Raw genomic sequence first — 16,597 nt, 5'->3', positions numbered from 1 at the left:
ACATTTAGCCGTGCCCACATAATTTTAGCCCATTGATGAATCAATTTTCTACAAGATTGGATAGTTTTTAGTCCTGGCTTTTATTGTATTTTGGCTAAAACAAGGCATAAACCAAATAGTTCAACAAAAAAAACAGTCGCAATGTTGTTGGTATTTAAAGACATGATGCGTGTATAGGCCTTTATGCACCCTATTTCGTTAATTTTACATGTAGATCAAACGCAATTTATTAAGACCTTTTCTCAAATTGATATGTTTTTGACTTATTCATGTGTATTATTAGTATCTTGTATATATTTATATCGATCCTGAGCCTTGGAAGACAAACGTATTCACAATTCTATAACATCCATTTCCCCCAGGGTATTTGTGCATGGAATTAGCAACATTTGTGCATGGAGTTAGCAACATTTGTGTATGGAAAGGGACTCATTGTTGCAATAGCGAAAATGCGGCGAATCGGGTTTTGCCTATATTTCAAGCTATATAGATTTGCCCACTTAGCTTTATCCCATAGATAAATGCATTTTCTACAAGATTGCTTCTTTTAATTACCTTTATGTATTTTATTTTGACCAAAAAACGGTTTTCAAGTAAATGTTGCCGCAACTTTTGTGTATGGAATGCGCAACATTTGTGTATGGAATGAGACTCATTGTTGCTAAGGCGAATTGGGGCGAAATGCGGCGAACTGCGGCGAACTGCGGCGAATTCAAATTCCTCATATTCTTTGTTCCGTTGAATAATACTATCTATATAGAACATTTAGCCGTGCCCACATAATTTTATACGATTGATGAATCAATTCTATACATGATTGGCCTATTCGAAATACTTGCATTTATTGGATTTTTATATAAAATTGAAAATTAAATTAATAGATGACAAAAATACCATTTAGCACTAAAAAACACCACATGGGAGCGCGGCGAAAACCAGTTCTTACAGTATGACCCTCAGAACAGCACCGAAATATACGGTCTCATTTTCAAAATATACCGATTGGGCGCGCCAAACCTAACTTTTTTGAATGTGAGCGACAAGTATTTAAATTTTGTCAACCGGGCCTTTATCTATGCCCACATAGTTTTATACGATTGATAAATCAATTTTCTACACAATTGGTTAGTTTTTAGTCCTTGCTTTTATTGTATTTTGGCTAAAACAAGGCAATAACAAAGTAGTTCCACAAAAAAATCAGTCGCAATGTTGTTGGTATTTAAAGACATGATGGGTGTATAGGCCTTTGTGCACCCTATTTCGTTAATTTTATACAAAGATCATACTTAATGTATGAAGATTGATATTCTTTAGACATATTCATGTACATTATTAGTATCTTGTATATATTTATGTCGATCCTGATACCTACTGAGCCTTGGAAGACAAACGTATTCACAATTCTATAACATCCATTCCCCCAGGGTATGTGTGCGTGGAATGGGACTCATTGTTCTGAACCGGTTATGACGACTAATTCTTGGTTAATCTTTCTTCCGTCGAATATTCCCAGCTATATAGATTTCTCAGCTTTGCCCATATAATTTTATCAGATTAATGAATCAATTCTACTTGACTGGCTTGATTTAAATACAGGCGTTTATTCGATCTTGTCTAAAACGGGTTTAGCGAAAAAGGTCAAACAAATAAAACGTAAGACAAAAATCGTTCCTATTGCTTCATTTGTATATTCCGTTGAATAATGCATCAGGCAACACTCTACCCACATCATTTCAGGCCATTATTATTATTTTATGGTATGAATCTATCTTTTCCCGTAAATTTTAGACTATACTGGTCTTGAAGTGTATACGACCATAATAGAAAAATCTTAAGGTTGCGTTCTACCATCACTATGTGCTATCGATACTTGTGATCGAATCTATGTTTATGTTTATCAGCACGTGCGTGTTTTTAATTAAATTTTTAACATGAAGCAGAAACACTCGAAACATAAAGCAAAGCCTTACGGTAAGGCCCCCGTTCGCAAGAATGAGAAATTTTCGAAAAACTACAGCTACATTCAGAGAAGCAAGCAAATGGAGGAATCGCACAGAAAGGAACGACTCCCAGCCCTGACAGGGAATTCTTTTGAGCCTGGAGCAGATCTCCTGTCAGAATTACAAGACCCAGCTGACGAAACTGGATTCTATGAGCAGCTTGTGAATGGATACAGCAATGTACCAACAGGTATGTAAACAAGTATATAATCTCAATACCACTTTCCTTGACCATGAATCGTTTTTTCAGACTTTTTCAAGCCAAACGAGAGCGAAGCCGCCTTTGTGCCTGCAGCAGTAAAAACCATTGAGAAACAGAGCAAAAGTCCTGTCCAATCAAATGACGACTTTGATTCATACAATTCGTTTTCAAAGCGATTTGATTTCGACCTATCTGAAGACAATATCAGCGATTTGATCTCGCGAACGGATACCACATTGATTAAGAGCAGTTGGCCGGCAGTGGGAAATTTAAAGTTTGAGATTCCTCGGCTAGATTCAAACGCACATAACCCCGACTGCAGTCCACCGAGTGGCATTTCCAGCTCTTCTGATCTGCAAAAATTAGAAGTCAAAATGTCCATAAGCGCAAAGGTAGCGTTTCCGCTTTCTGCGCTACAGTCGGAACTCTTTCATATTGTAAATAACTATCAGGACCTGTACTATCCTTACCGAACACACAGCAATGCCGAAGAGATCCGGTACATGTACTGCCTGCACGCGCTGAACCATATGCTAAAGGTTAGATCTCTGATACTGCGTAATAACGAGAAAGTGGCAGCACTCGCCAAGTCACTGAAGTTGTCTCCGAATGAAATTTCTATTCCGGAGACCTTTAGAGACCAAGGACTAAAGCGTATGAAGGTGCTCTTTATAGTGCCCTTCAGGGAGTCGGCTTTAAAGATAGTGAAGCTTATCGGAGACTTACTATTTGGCAGTCAAGATGGTAAGAACTGTAAGTTGAAGACGAAAGCAAATAATTTATCTTTTATTTGCAGATCAAACCAGGAAAAATTCAATGACAAATTATGAGCGGTTCCTTCAAGACTACTCGGGAAACACGATATATTTTCCCAAAACGAACCCAAAACCATATGACTATGAGCAAACTTTCAGTGGAAACACAGATGACAACTTTAAAATTGGAATGCGTTTTACAAAGAAGTCCGTTTCACTTTTTTCTGACATGAACTCTTCAGACATACTTATTGCTTCTCCACTAGGACTACGCATGCTTGTCACTGACAAGGACAGTGACTTTGACTTCTTGAATTCGATTGAATTACTTGTAATCGACCAAGCGGAACTTTTCTTAGCCCAGAACTGGGAAAATCTTCTTCACTCGTTAGACCACCTTCATCTGCAACCGCAGAACCTGCCGGACACAAATTGCCAAAGGGTTCGAACTTGGTGTCTAAGCGGAGCTTCTAGCTTCTACCGCCAAACTCTATTTTTCTCATCTCACGAACTTCCCGAATTTCGGGCAGTGGTCAATAGTAAATGCCAAAACTACCAAGGCAAAGTGCGGATCACAAATCTAGTTGAATATGGCGATATTCGAAATGTTATTACGCCAATTCAACAAGTTTTCCGCCGAATTAACTGCACCAATGTGGAGTCAACATTTGATGATCGCTTTCAGCATTTTGTCAAGCACATTATGCCACAGTTTAGTAAGCCCGGCTTTTCACATTGTATGTTGTACGTGCCTAGCTACTTCGATTTTGTACGTATACGCAACCAGTTCAAAACTGATATGATCAGTTTTGTTCAGATAAGCGAATATACCAAGAAGGAAAAAATTTCCCGGGCGAGAGACATATTCTTTCATAGCGGAGCGTCTGTTCTGCTTTATTCAGAAAGGGCTCACTTCTTCCGACGTACCCGAATCAAGGGTATTCGAAATTTAATTATGTACCAACCGCCCAACTTTCCGCACTTTTACTCAGAGCTAATCAATTTGATGCTCGAATCCAACCAGAACCCGCGAGATGGCTTTGGAGATGAAATGAGTGTCAATATACTTTATACAAAGTATGACCTTCTCAGTTTGAGCAACATTGTTGGAAGCGAAAATGCACTTAAATTGAGCACCGGAAAAAAAGATTCCTACCTCTTTTCGACCAAGACGAAATAACCTACAATGTAGAGCAGACCTTACAGTTACAGTGAAGGTGTGTATACATATATTTTTAAATGTAAATATATCTGTGTGTATTTGTAAAACAAAAAAATTATTATTATTTATTGGAATAATATGCATTTACAATGAATATATTTATAGGCGGAAATCCACAGCTTGGGGAAGGATTGCTTTTATTTGTCGGAGTTACTCACACAAAGCAAACTGCGAATGCAATTGTTACATAACACAACACAATTGTAATCTTTTTGAGTCAAAGAATACTAAATAAATTTTCTAGAATATGAATATCATCATTTCTGAATGCATAAAATATTTATATTCTGTTCAGATATTAGAAAATTGTACAATCTGAGCAAATAACTACTTCAAAATATAGAACTTTTAGAATAAGCAAGTTGTTAGGCTGGTATAAATAATGGTGAATGAATAATATAAATACCATTTAAAAAAGTTCCGATAATTACAAGATAATTGTGATTGAATTAATTCACTTTTTTGGATCTTCATCAGATTGAGCTTACAACTGGAGCACCGGAGCCGTGACCCTGATTGCATATTTATAGCTTCAAGTTATTCAGGTAGTTTAAAAAATAGTGTCCATATATGTATATGTACATATGTATGTATGTATATTGAAAGGTAAAATAATAGACAAATGCATATTTATGTATGCTCTCTGAAATATCGTTAAGGCGGATATAATACAGAAAAGAACATGTGCGGAGAGCGATTGCGCTCTTGCCAACTTTTTGAGAGGCCATAAAGGCATTACAAGACTATTTTAAGCGGCTAAACGACGGCTGGCAGTCTCTGCTGAAACGAGAAGAAAAAAGCAGAAATATCCGGAACGTGCATACTCTTTCAATTGTTCGATTGTTCGGGGATGCTATCTGCAGTACCGGAAAACAATGTTCATGTTTAGATATATATCAGAGCCACCTACATATATTTGGATGTCATAATTTCAAAGGAGTTTAAAAAGGCATGGTGTAGTTTTGTATATTTGTTAAATTAAAGAGTTTTTTTGCCAGTTAGCAATGAACTAGGCTCCTTTGAAAATCCTACGAAACTGTTTTCCATAATAATCCTATGTGTAGCAAACTAACTAAAAACTAACATACTACTAGTCACTGGGCAGAGTTTATAAATAATAATTTCTAAATATTAAACAGACACACGTGCAGTTTGAAATACTCTCTACACTCACAAATACCGATGATCTCCCCATATTACCCCACACAGCTTAGTTCGTTCAAATCTTTGAGCACACGCTGGTACATACAACCATATGGATGTGCCTGTATGTATCTGCATCTGTATCTACCTACATATATGTATCTGCGGCCGACAATATATTTTCCTTCTGTGAGATCCGAGCACAACCGCCAACAATCGGATAGGTGGTAAGTGCTCAAAAGTTTGTGCGTGCTAAAAGTATTTTCCCGGGCCAAAATAGAGAGTGTATGTAGTTTTGGGAATTTTGCCAAAATATATGAATTTTGTAATTCAAATAGACACTCTCATCAAGCAGCGTTCTCCTTGCGTTCAGTTGCCGTTGATCGTTATAATAGCGCGATCTTTGTGTTAGCTCTTGGTCTTCCGACTGAAATAAATTTATTATATAATAACGGAATTTTTACTAGGAATAATAATTGTAAGTTTTGTTGATTTTTTTGCAACAATTCCAAACAAAATAAGTAGTGTTTTACTCCAAACTCCATAAAAAACCAATCGAAAAAAAATATACTCCCAAAATGTAAAAATGTTCAATCGCGCGCCTAAAATCATGGAAAATTCAACAATTTATATAAATTACCTACATATACCCGTACCGTACCGTACATACATATGTACATACTTACACTTGAGAGTTGGTGTTTTAAAGTGTTTCCACAGTTTTAGTTATAAGTTAACTAGTTGAAATCCCCGCCTACAGATATCCAATGGAAATTACCCGTAAAGAGGACAAACAGTGAACAACCTCGACCTCCGTAGTCATATTGAAATTTTTGAATGTCACCAATACCAATGCACAGTCCCAAATAGACACACAGACACACTGATGTAAAGTTTTCACTTGTGTCCTACATAGCATAGCCCGTGCATAGCATCTATCTGTGACAGAAAAACTGATTATGCAACCGTTGTGTCAGCCCCCGAGGCGAATAATAACGGAACTGTATGCATGCTCGTTTTTACACTACTATCATGTACATATGTACATTCCATATCATTTCATTTTATTTACTGGTTATGCCAGGACTTTCTATGTCCATTCGAATGATTAAATATGATTAAGTAATTAATTCGTGACAGATTGATAATTCTGAATTTGAGTACATTACAAGAACCGATAAGGCTGTGGACCTACGTAGGGGTCTCCTTCCCGAAAGGATAAAATACCTATACATATACGATATGTACATATTCATTACACATAGACATGAATTATACAATTCCTTAGCAGATCTCTTCTTTCCAACTGTCAATTGGAATTAGAAAATTCATGCGGGGAGAGCTCTCCTCTACACTGGTCGACATCCATCAGAATGCAGATATGTGTGCTCTAAATATCTTGAGCCGCAAAAATATACTTATGCCTAAAGACACATATGAATATAAAAGTCCACCCTACGATCGTCTGTCTGCCAGTACATATGTAGTATGTCTGTACATTCATACTTATTTATGTGTTCCCAGTACATATTTATATATGTACATATGTGTTCAAAATTAAGCTTGTATTTTTCGGGTGCTAGGTTGCTATTTTTAGCTCATCTCGGACAGAGGCAATTTTTTTTTGCTCCATAATGCACACTTATAGACTTATACGTGCATATGTAGAATATATATATATATATATATGTATATGTATATATTAGAAACACATACATATATAAATACGTTTTGGCCAGGCACATTCGTTTCGTGCAAAACTAAAAGTCATTAAAATATGAATTATTAAATTAACGTTGAAACTGTAACAGTCCAAATACCGTTAGATTTTGACAGATGTGACACGTATATAATTGGATTTGGACCGTGCCTCGTAATAATTTCACATAATCCAAACAATTTTAAAATTGTTGGATCCGGTTCAAAATTTTCCGCATCGCCTGATGTATATCGAGTCCACGGTTCTGGCTGTCTCGTTTTTATTGTTCAAAAGTGAAATGTCTCTGCTGTACGAGTGGACTCAGTTATTTGAATGTGAAAGAGCGCGAAAGAACAGTGTTGGGTAGAGGCGCAAAAACTTCCTACGATGTGTGTTCAGTTGATAGTAGTGGCTCGTCTCGTTCTGGTTCGTTTTGTCGGCGATACAGCAAAGGCAAATATTTTATTTTCTATTATATTAAAGGAACACCAAGTTATCATTTATAGGACAATGCGATTGCTGCACTGTCGATATGTTCATAGATTACTGCTTACATGCAACCCTGATACCAATAAATGTCGTGTCATAGTCGCCAGGTGAAACGAACGCCGATGAAACTCACAAAATCGGCGGCTCGAGACTTAGTGCAATATTATCAGAAGCACACATATTTAGAAAAAAAGCGCCATGGCGTATAATATATAACAAGTTGCAGTGAAAATTCAGTACTTAACACGCAGTGCGTTCGTTGTTTTATATGATTTGTACTGAATCAATACACACGTAAAGAAATCAAATTGCGTGTTGGCGATCTTGGCAAATATTGCCTCTGTTGTGCAAAGCAAAGTGACACGTGTGTGAATCTCATAAGTGGAGATTAGACTAGTCTGGCTTGAGCGGTAATGCCAATATTCTTACCAACTCTTAATTAGTACTTAAATAATTGGTAATAGTTGCTCGACCACTAAGCGTCTCAACTGGTCCATACCTCCCTCCCGCCCCTTTTCATTTACTTTGTCCAAATGTCTAAGAATTTGCATATTTACTTTACAGTAGAGATGTATGTGTATGTACGTACATATGTATGTTCAGCCGTACATTATTTGCACATACTCGTATGTATGCATTCAGGTACTTACTCACATGCACATACATACATACGAAATCTAATGAGGTAGTTTTAACTGCATATGAACACACTTGCGTATGCATATGCATATTGGTATTCCCAATTACTATTCTTGTCAGCACAAACCTATTATCAGAAAATAATAAAAATACTTGGCTTTGTTTTTGTTTTCAATCTTTACACATGAAGTGAAGTCTACTGAACGAAGAGGATAACAAATCAAAATGGAAGACGGTCATTCGAAAACCGTCGAACAGTCTCTGAACTTCTTCGGTACAGACGGAGAGCGCGGTCTTACCCTTGATCAGATTAAGACGAACCAGGCGAAATATGGACCGAACGGTAATTACAATTCTTCAATATCAATATACCCAAGCAACACTGACTCACTTGCGTTCACCTCTTTATCATTTCAGAATTGCCAACTGAGGAAGGTGCGCACTCAATCTCTGATCATCGAGTGCAATACGCGCTCATGCTCATGATAACAAAACCGTTATAATGTCATTCACATTTACCCATTGTTTTATTTCGCAGGAAAGAGTATTTGGCAATTAGTTTTAGAGCAGTTCGACGATCTTCTAGTGAAGATTTTGCTTTTGGCAGCCATCATTTCATTTGTAAGTCTACGTCACTCCGGAGTTGTGTAAACTACTCTACTCGGTTCCGCATATAAACTGGCTATCGTTTTATTTAATCACAGGTATTGGCGCTATTTGAAGAACACGAAGAGACGTTCACTGCATTTGTAGAGCCCTTAGTTATTTTACTTATTCTGATAGCTAATGCGGTGGTTGGTGTATGGCAGGAAAGGAACGCCGAGTCCGCCATTGAGGCTCTCAAGGAGTATGAGCCTGAGATGGGCAAGGTAATCCGTCAAGACAAATCTGGCATCCAGAAGGTCAGGGCGAAAGAGATTGTCCCCGGAGACTTGGTCGAGGTGTCTGTTGGTGACAAGATCCCCGCCGATATTCGTCTCACCCACATTTACTCAACCACCATCAGAATCGATCAGTCTATCCTCACCGGCGAGTCTGTATCGGTTATTAAGCACACCGACGCTATTCCCGATCCACGTGCCGTCAACCAGGACAAAAAGAACATTCTGTTCTCGGGCACCAACGTGGCCGCTGGCAAGGCCCGTGGCGTCGTTATTGGCACTGGACTGAGCACTGCTATCGGTAAAATCCGTACCGAAATGTCGGAGACTGAAGAGATTAAGACACCACTGCAACAGAAACTGGACGAGTTCGGCGAGCAGCTGTCCAAGGTTATTTCCGTCATTTGCGTCGCTGTCTGGGCCATCAACATTGGCCACTTTAACGATCCCGCCCACGGTGGCTCCTGGATCAAGGGTGCCATCTACTATTTCAAGATTGCTGTGGCCTTGGCTGTCGCTGCCATCCCAGAGGGTCTGCCCGCCGTTATTACTACCTGCTTGGCTTTGGGCACACGCCGCATGGCCAAGAAGAATGCTATTGTACGCTCCCTGCCATCTGTCGAGACCTTGGGCTGCACATCCGTCATCTGCTCTGATAAGACCGGCACTCTCACCACCAACCAAATGTCCGTTTCCCGCATGTTGATCTTCGAGAAGGTGGAGGGCAATGACAGTAGCTTCCTGGAGTTTGAACTGACAGGATCCACCTACGAGCCCATTGGCGAGCTCTTCTTGGGCGGCCAGCGGGTGAAGGCCAGTGACTACGAGGCGCTCCAGGAACTGGCAACGGTTTGCATCATGTGCAACGACTCTGCCATCGATTACAATGAGTTCAAGGCTGCCTTCGAGAAGGTCGGTGAGGCCACCGAGACTGCCCTGATTGTGTTGGCCGAGAAATTGAACGCATTCAGCGTCAACAAGTCTGGCCTAGACCGCCGATCCAACGCCATTGCCGCTCGCGGCGAGATCGAGACCAAGTGGAAGAAGGAATTCACCCTGGAGTTCTCTCGCGATCGTAAATCCATGTCATCGTACTGCACCCCACTCAAGGCCTCCCGCCTGGGCACTGGTCCAAAACTCTTCGTCAAAGGCGCCCCCGAGGGTGTGTTGGATCGCTGCACACACGCTCGAGTCGGCACGTCCAAGGTGCCACTGACTTCGGCACTGAAGGCCAAGATTCTTGCCCTGACTGGACAGTATGGAACTGGACGCGACACCCTGCGTTGCCTGGCTCTCGCTGTTGCTGATAGCCCCATTCGCCCAGAGGATATGGATTTGGGAGATTCCACAAAGTTCTATCAGTATGAGGTTAATCTGACATTCGTCGGAGTCGTCGGTATGTTGGATCCCCCCCGCAAGGAGGTCTTCGATGCCATTGTCCGCTGCCGTGCTGCCGGTATTCGTGTTATTGTGATTACTGGTGACAACAAGGCCACTGCCGAAGCCATCTGCCGCAGAATCGGCGTCTTCACTGAGGAGGAAGACACCACTGGCAAATCTTATTCCGGCCGCGAGTTCGATGATCTGTCCATCGCGGAACAGAAGGCTGCCGTTGCACGCTCCCGACTCTTCTCCCGTGTGGAGCCACAGCACAAGTCCAAGATTGTTGAGTACCTCCAAGGCATGAACGAAATCTCTGCCATGACTGGTGATGGTGTGAACGACGCTCCAGCTTTAAAGAAGGCCGAAATCGGTATTGCCATGGGCTCCGGTACTGCTGTGGCCAAATCTGCCGCCGAAATGGTCTTGGCCGACGACAACTTCTCTTCCATTGTGTCTGCCGTTGAAGAAGGTCGCGCTATTTATAACAACATGAAACAGTTCATTCGTTACCTCATCTCCTCGAACATTGGTGAAGTCGTATCCATCTTCCTTACCGCTGCCCTTGGCCTTCCCGAAGCTTTGATTCCCGTCCAGTTGCTTTGGGTCAACTTGGTAAGTGAGAGCTAATTGGATCTCTGAATTGAATGTTCTTAGCTCATTCTGTCTCCTTAGGTTACTGATGGTCTGCCAGCTACAGCTCTTGGTTTCAATCCACCTGATCTGGACATCATGGATAAACCCCCAAGGAAGGCCGACGAAGGTCTCATTTCCGGCTGGTTGTTCTTCCGGTAGGACTACTTCATAAGCAATTGAGGAAACTCATCTCATCTCATGTTATCTGTTCGTTTCGATTTCAACCAATTGCAGCTATATGGCGATTGGATTCTATGTCGGCGCAGCTACAGTTGGTGCTGCTGCCTGGTGGTTCATCGCCTCTAGCGAAGGTCCTGGTCTGACATACTGGCAACTCACTCACCATCTGTCCTGCTTGGGAGGCGGCGACGAGTTCAAGGGTGTCGACTGCAAGATCTTTAGCGATCCCAAAGCGATGACCATGGCCCTGTCCGTACTCGTAACAATTGAGATGTTGAACGCAATGAACAGGTAAGAACGAACTGAAAGCCCGTACACCTATATATGTACTTGTAATGAGGGACCGACGTTTATCTATGCAGCTTGTCTGAGAATCAGTCCCTGATCAGCATGCCTCCATGGTGCAATTTGTGGCTGATTGGATCGATGGCACTTTCCTTCACTCTTCACTTCGTTATTCTTTACGTTGACGTCCTCTCCGTAAGTATCAAATTTAAGCGGGATATGTTCACGCAACTAAATTTTTGAACTCTACATCTTCCATCTATAGACCGTCTTCCAAGTGACACCGTTGTCTGCAGAGGAATGGATAACTGTGATGAAATTCTCAATTCCTGTAGTTTTATTAGATGAAACATTGAAGTTTGTTGCTAGAAAAATCGCAGATGGTGAGAGTCCTATATATAAGATGCATGGGATTGTGTTAATGTGGGCTGTCTACTTTGGCCTGCTGTACGCTATGATGCTTTAAGAATATAATGATAATCCATAAGCCCAATTTCATTATTCTAATTTCTAGTATAAAATGTTACTAAATATAAACAGAAACTACAATTATAAATATCTAACGTAACAACATAACATAATCAATATAAAGATTGTTCCCAAATATAACTGATTTCCAATACCACCACTACCACTCCCCGGTATCACAGAATTACAGACTACTAGTGATACTGAATCCACGGGGCCTCCGACTGACTCACTCCCTGCTTTTGGCATTGAACAAACAGCGTCAGACTATTTACCTATCACCCTATGACCTAACGGTAAACCTAACACACACCAAACCAAACGTATATACCCAAAAAATATACACATATATATATTTGTGTTTGTATATTATTAAATTATAGCAGGATGCTTTTTGTACATACAATGCTGTAGATACATAAGAGTTCCAAACCGGGTATATTTTTCAATTGTAATAGTTAGGTTTTATCCAAATATGTTTTACTGGCTTGTCGGCAAGGAGCGCATACAAAAGATCGCTGTAAATGAGATAGCTTTTTGAACAGGAAAGAAAATCAATTTGAAAAATTGGTATCCTCGTTGAGCAACTGACAAGCTGATTTCTCTGTAGGTTTAGTTATGCAAAAGAACAAAACAATTTAAATTTACTATCTCTTGCTACGTTTGCGTATTCGTGCTAGACCCCATTATTTGTGGGCATTTTTGTTTAGCCATTCAAAAATCGAACCTAATTTTTAAATCTTTTTTAACGAGTTTCGTATCCGAACTCAGTCTATGGCTAACGTAATTTACCTTTCCTTTTCAAGGATACATACAAATGTTTGATAATACTTTCATGAATAAAATCTGAAATATTGGTAAACTCATTCCGTAGCTGTAAGAATTGTTTTTGAGCACAAGATATTGAATAAAGTCAATAATACAGTACGCAGCCAACACAACAACTGACATATTGGGCGCGTACGTACGTATCGTCTCGTCTCGTCTCGGCTTCAGATTGTGTTTGCATTGTATTGTATGTATTTTGGGCAATTGCTTAGGAACACCACCGGGCTGTGTGTGCAGCAATCAGTTTGAACATGTTTAAGGATTATTAATTGACTTGGAATCAAATTGTATAATTTATGTCAGTCTCAGTTCTATGGAATTAAGTAATCCTTCTAGCATTTTTAGCGAATACTTAATTAAATTAACATAATACATAATTTATTTTGTTATAAAATTAGAGACGCTGTGAATTGATTAAACAAAAATTACCCACACAAATACCTAACCTAACATTAATTCAATAAATAACGCAGAACTAAAACATACTACGCTCTACGAACCCCGAAGAAAGGTCAGGGCCACTGGTGTCCCTCAACCCAAAATAAGCTTCCCTTGGCTGCTGCAAATTCTATTTATAATTATGTTTGCTTGCACGTGCACGTCGTTGGTGCGAAGAACGATCGACCTGGCAATTTAGTACCAACGACTTGATAAGATATACATATGTACAAACATAGCTCCCGATAGCAACCCAATATACACATTCTCAATGAACTATTGTTTATTTTCTTATACAGTCAATCCCAGATTTCATTAATTGGATCCCCGATTAATTACCATAACATAAAATGAATCCATCCCTGCTTTAGAAAAGTACGTGCAGTTATTATATTACATATGTCGAGAGTGCGCCAAATTTGTGGTGAATGTAAAAAACAGAGCAGTCGCTGTTGCTGTCGTTGTGCATTATGGTCTATTACATTATCGCACTCAATGGCAAAAACGAACAAACAAAACACAGATTTGAAATTCAGCATGTAAGATATCTAAACGTAAAAACGAAATAATAAAACAAGAAATCCGAAACTGGTCGTATGCAATTTCCCCCCTATAACTTGCTTTGGCAAGTGTAAAGCGTAAGCCCACCGAAACTGCCAATTTCCAGAGTTTCGGAAGACGCAGTGCTCAAAACCGCGACCCGAAGCTGCTTACCTCGTCCTGGTCCTCCCCAATGCAGTTCCATCCGCAGAAGTACCATCCCCCGTACTTATCCCCATCAAGCTTGGTTTGCTCATGCGTTAAATCGGTTAAATATTTTTGATGAAAAACAATTTGGTAATAATCGTCACCATTGTTTGCATATACAAAATGTAGTTCCTGACGCCGTCGTCGACAAATGGTAACGGTTTTGCGCACCATAACCGGATACGAATGTGGAAATGAATGTGAAGGATGACAAATTTTTCTACCTTTATCATTCGTGTATTAATCGCTAAGCCAGCCCTGTTACTTGCAACTGCAACATTGAATCCAACATAAATAAAATTATTTGCTTTAGAAAGTAAAACATTAATGGAACTGTGGGTTAGTAAGAAAGGATTAAATAAATATATACCAAATATAAAACTTAAAGCCTGGTCTTTTATTTGTCTTTACTTCGAGCATGGAATATTAATTTTAGTGGATGTTTCATTATTTATTTATTGATTCCAAAAGAGATAACGATTGCATTGCACCCAGTAACTTAATGCCTTTGGCCGGATTCTATGGTCGGTAAAGTCCTAGATTTAAATTAATTGCGAGCAAGCTGCATGGAATGGATTCCAGCTCTGGTTTATTTCATAAATTAGATCAGTCTGATCAACAAATGCATTGATCCATCAGCACAAATACAATATTGACAACGAAATGAATGCATTGACTCGGGGTTCGCCATCAGAGTAGGGCTCCGTGGCTATTACGAGGGAGGTAAGGCCCATAATGTGGCAGTTTTGTCCGCGGATGTTGAGATGAATGAAAATTCTGTTGGATGCCATCGAATGGTAATTGCTTTATCTTTATGCTCTGCCACCACCACGGAGGATAGCTCATGTGCCAGATCACCTTGCAGATCAGTAAGCTTGACCGAATTGTCGTAGCTGCAAGTCAGCATGTAATAAGCGGAGGGAGAAAACCGAACGCACCTTTAAAAATACGAGAAATAGAGAAACTATAAGTTTGTTTACCCTAAATCCTATGGGCATTCGCATTACCTTATTTCAGCGCTGTGAGGATAAAACCGCTGTATTGGCCGATTTCCACGGATGTCATATAGTACGCACGAGCTATCCGCATGCCCGGATACGAGAAGCCTGCCTGTCGGATCAACGCAGACTGCTGTCACAGCAGAGTTTCCCAGTGTGTTATCCTTACGCTCATGCTCTAAGGTGTTTACCGAAACATTTACTCGAAGATCCCAAAAGCGTATCGTTTGATCCTGAACACAAAGTCAACTTATATGAACATATATCAATGGGCAAAGGCTCGGGCTCATGATTACCTGTGATCCGGATACGAACATTGCATTATTCCAGCTAAACAGGGACAAAATATGACCGGAATGGCCACTGAACGCCTGGAACGGGGTTCCTGAAACACAGTCGGTAATGTAGATCTTGCAGTCCCCAGCGCCACCGCTCACTAAGAGTCGCGACTTCGTGGAAGAGTCGTCAAGGAAGCACATGTCGCGAACAGTTCCATCGTGTATATTCAGCTCCATCTCGTGCCCCACCAGCTGATTTGTATCGTTGTTAAATCTCATATACTTGATTGTTTTGTCGTTTGATCCTGTGGCAATGATCTCTCCATCTCTGGACCAGCAAGTGCAGTATATTGATCCTCGATGGTGCTTCGTCCGCTTGCACAGAACTGACGGTGGATACACGGTGGTCTGCTGCCCATTTCTAACAAAATATTGTACATTTATTATTTATTCACACTTTGTTCCGCAAAAAATAGCCATCAAATACTACCTTAGCTTGGAAAGTTGTGGATACTGACAGATCCGAAAAGTCTTTGAATTGGAGCCCACCGCGTACAACTTTCCATTCGGATGAAAATCGACACTCCGAATCGCCTGTGAGTCGCACAAAGTTGTAACTGCTTCGAAGTGTGGCCGTTCTGCATCGCCCTTTTGGCAAAGAGAAATTTAATTTGATTAATTATCTAAACAGTTATTAAATGCTGTAGTCAATGCATGCTATAACTATACTACATAAGTACATAAGTATATGCAAATATTTATGGCCTTTGTGCCTCTACTCTTTTGTTGCCAGCCAGCAAACTGCTTGCGTGTTCAAAATAAACAAATGCGTCTAACCAGCGCTTACCTTTCTTAAATCCAAGTCCTTATCTTCAGAATTCATGAATGCTGGGTTTATCTTTAGTCTTTTTGTAATTCCAAATTGCAAATAGCGTATTTTTCAGGTATTCCGAACCAATGTATGTTGTTCAACAAGCCCCTCAGCCATCGATGGTAATAGGCCGTACGACTCTCCACGGTCCAATTATTTATATTTGAGAGAGACGGGCAGTAGTCTGTGTTGGGCAACGTTTTCATAGATCTTTAGCGCCCATACGATTTGTATGCGTGTTGGGTGGAATTGAAGCAAAATAGTTTAGAATAGTAGTTATGTATTGAAAAGTAGTAATGTTCGTTGGCGAGGTAACCAACGCAACGATACTTTGTGATGTACATAGCTTAAATTTAGTCGGCCTGGTTTTTAGTACAGAGTCAGCCCCCTCAGTAGTGTGTTTGGAGTTTTCCTTCGGTAATGCAAACCACACCTCACATTCGATCAGTATTGTGACA

General features: G+C 40.2%; 3 protein-coding genes across 5 annotated transcripts; 2 read left to right on the top strand and 1 right to left on the bottom strand.

The window, feature by feature from the left end:
* Positions 1-1,936: 1,936 nt before the first annotated feature.
* Positions 1,937-4,431, top strand: LOC6589964 (digestive organ expansion factor homolog). The gene is made up of 4 exons (XM_002015603.2): positions 1,937-2,190; positions 2,251-2,946; positions 2,999-4,174; positions 4,285-4,431. Exons 1-3 carry the CDS (start codon positions 2,040-2,042, stop codon positions 4,135-4,137), a joined length of 1,986 nt encoding a protein of 661 aa, XP_002015639.2. The 5' UTR covers positions 1,937-2,039; the 3' UTR covers positions 4,138-4,174; positions 4,285-4,431.
* Positions 4,432-7,847: 3,416 nt separating this feature from the next.
* On the top strand, positions 7,848-14,320 carry LOC6589963 (calcium-transporting ATPase sarcoplasmic/endoplasmic reticulum type). 3 transcript variants are annotated; one of them, XM_002015602.2, is made up of 10 exons: positions 7,848-7,920; positions 8,340-8,492; positions 8,567-8,584; positions 8,688-8,770; positions 8,854-11,025; positions 11,086-11,201; positions 11,281-11,517; positions 11,589-11,706; positions 11,777-11,894; positions 14,122-14,320. In XM_002015602.2, the coding sequence occupies exons 2-10, from the start codon at positions 8,375-8,377 to the stop codon at positions 14,148-14,150; spliced, it is 3,009 nt and encodes a 1,002-aa protein (XP_002015638.1). In that variant the 5' UTR covers positions 7,848-7,920; positions 8,340-8,374; the 3' UTR covers positions 14,151-14,320. The 3 variants fall into 3 exon arrangements, with proteins under 3 accessions (XP_002015638.1, XP_026840720.1, XP_026840719.1); XM_026984919.1 differs by lacking the exon at positions 14,122-14,320 and adding an exon at positions 13,545-13,833; XM_026984918.1 differs by lacking the exon at positions 14,122-14,320 and having other exon boundaries at positions 11,777-12,087.
* Positions 14,321-14,368: 48 nt separating this feature from the next.
* LOC6589962 (WD repeat-containing protein 47) lies at positions 14,369-16,256 on the bottom strand. Its single transcript, XM_002015601.2, has 5 exons — positions 16,116-16,256; positions 15,759-15,916; positions 15,287-15,689; positions 15,000-15,223; positions 14,369-14,930 (listed from the first exon to the last, which is right to left on the bottom strand). The coding sequence occupies exons 1-5, from the start codon at positions 16,149-16,151 to the stop codon at positions 14,705-14,707; spliced, it is 1,047 nt and encodes a 348-aa protein (XP_002015637.1). The 5' UTR covers positions 16,152-16,256; the 3' UTR covers positions 14,369-14,704.
* Between the last annotated feature and the right edge of the window lie 341 nt (positions 16,257-16,597).

The sequence above is a fragment of the Drosophila persimilis genome, unplaced genomic scaffold (genome assembly GCF_003286085.1).
Source record: "Drosophila persimilis strain 14011-0111.01,24,50 unplaced genomic scaffold, DperRS2 tig00000002-arrow-pilon, whole genome shotgun sequence".
Taxonomy (NCBI): domain Eukaryota; kingdom Metazoa; phylum Arthropoda; class Insecta; order Diptera; family Drosophilidae; genus Drosophila; species Drosophila persimilis.
This window is presented reverse-complemented; position numbering and strand designations above follow the sequence as displayed.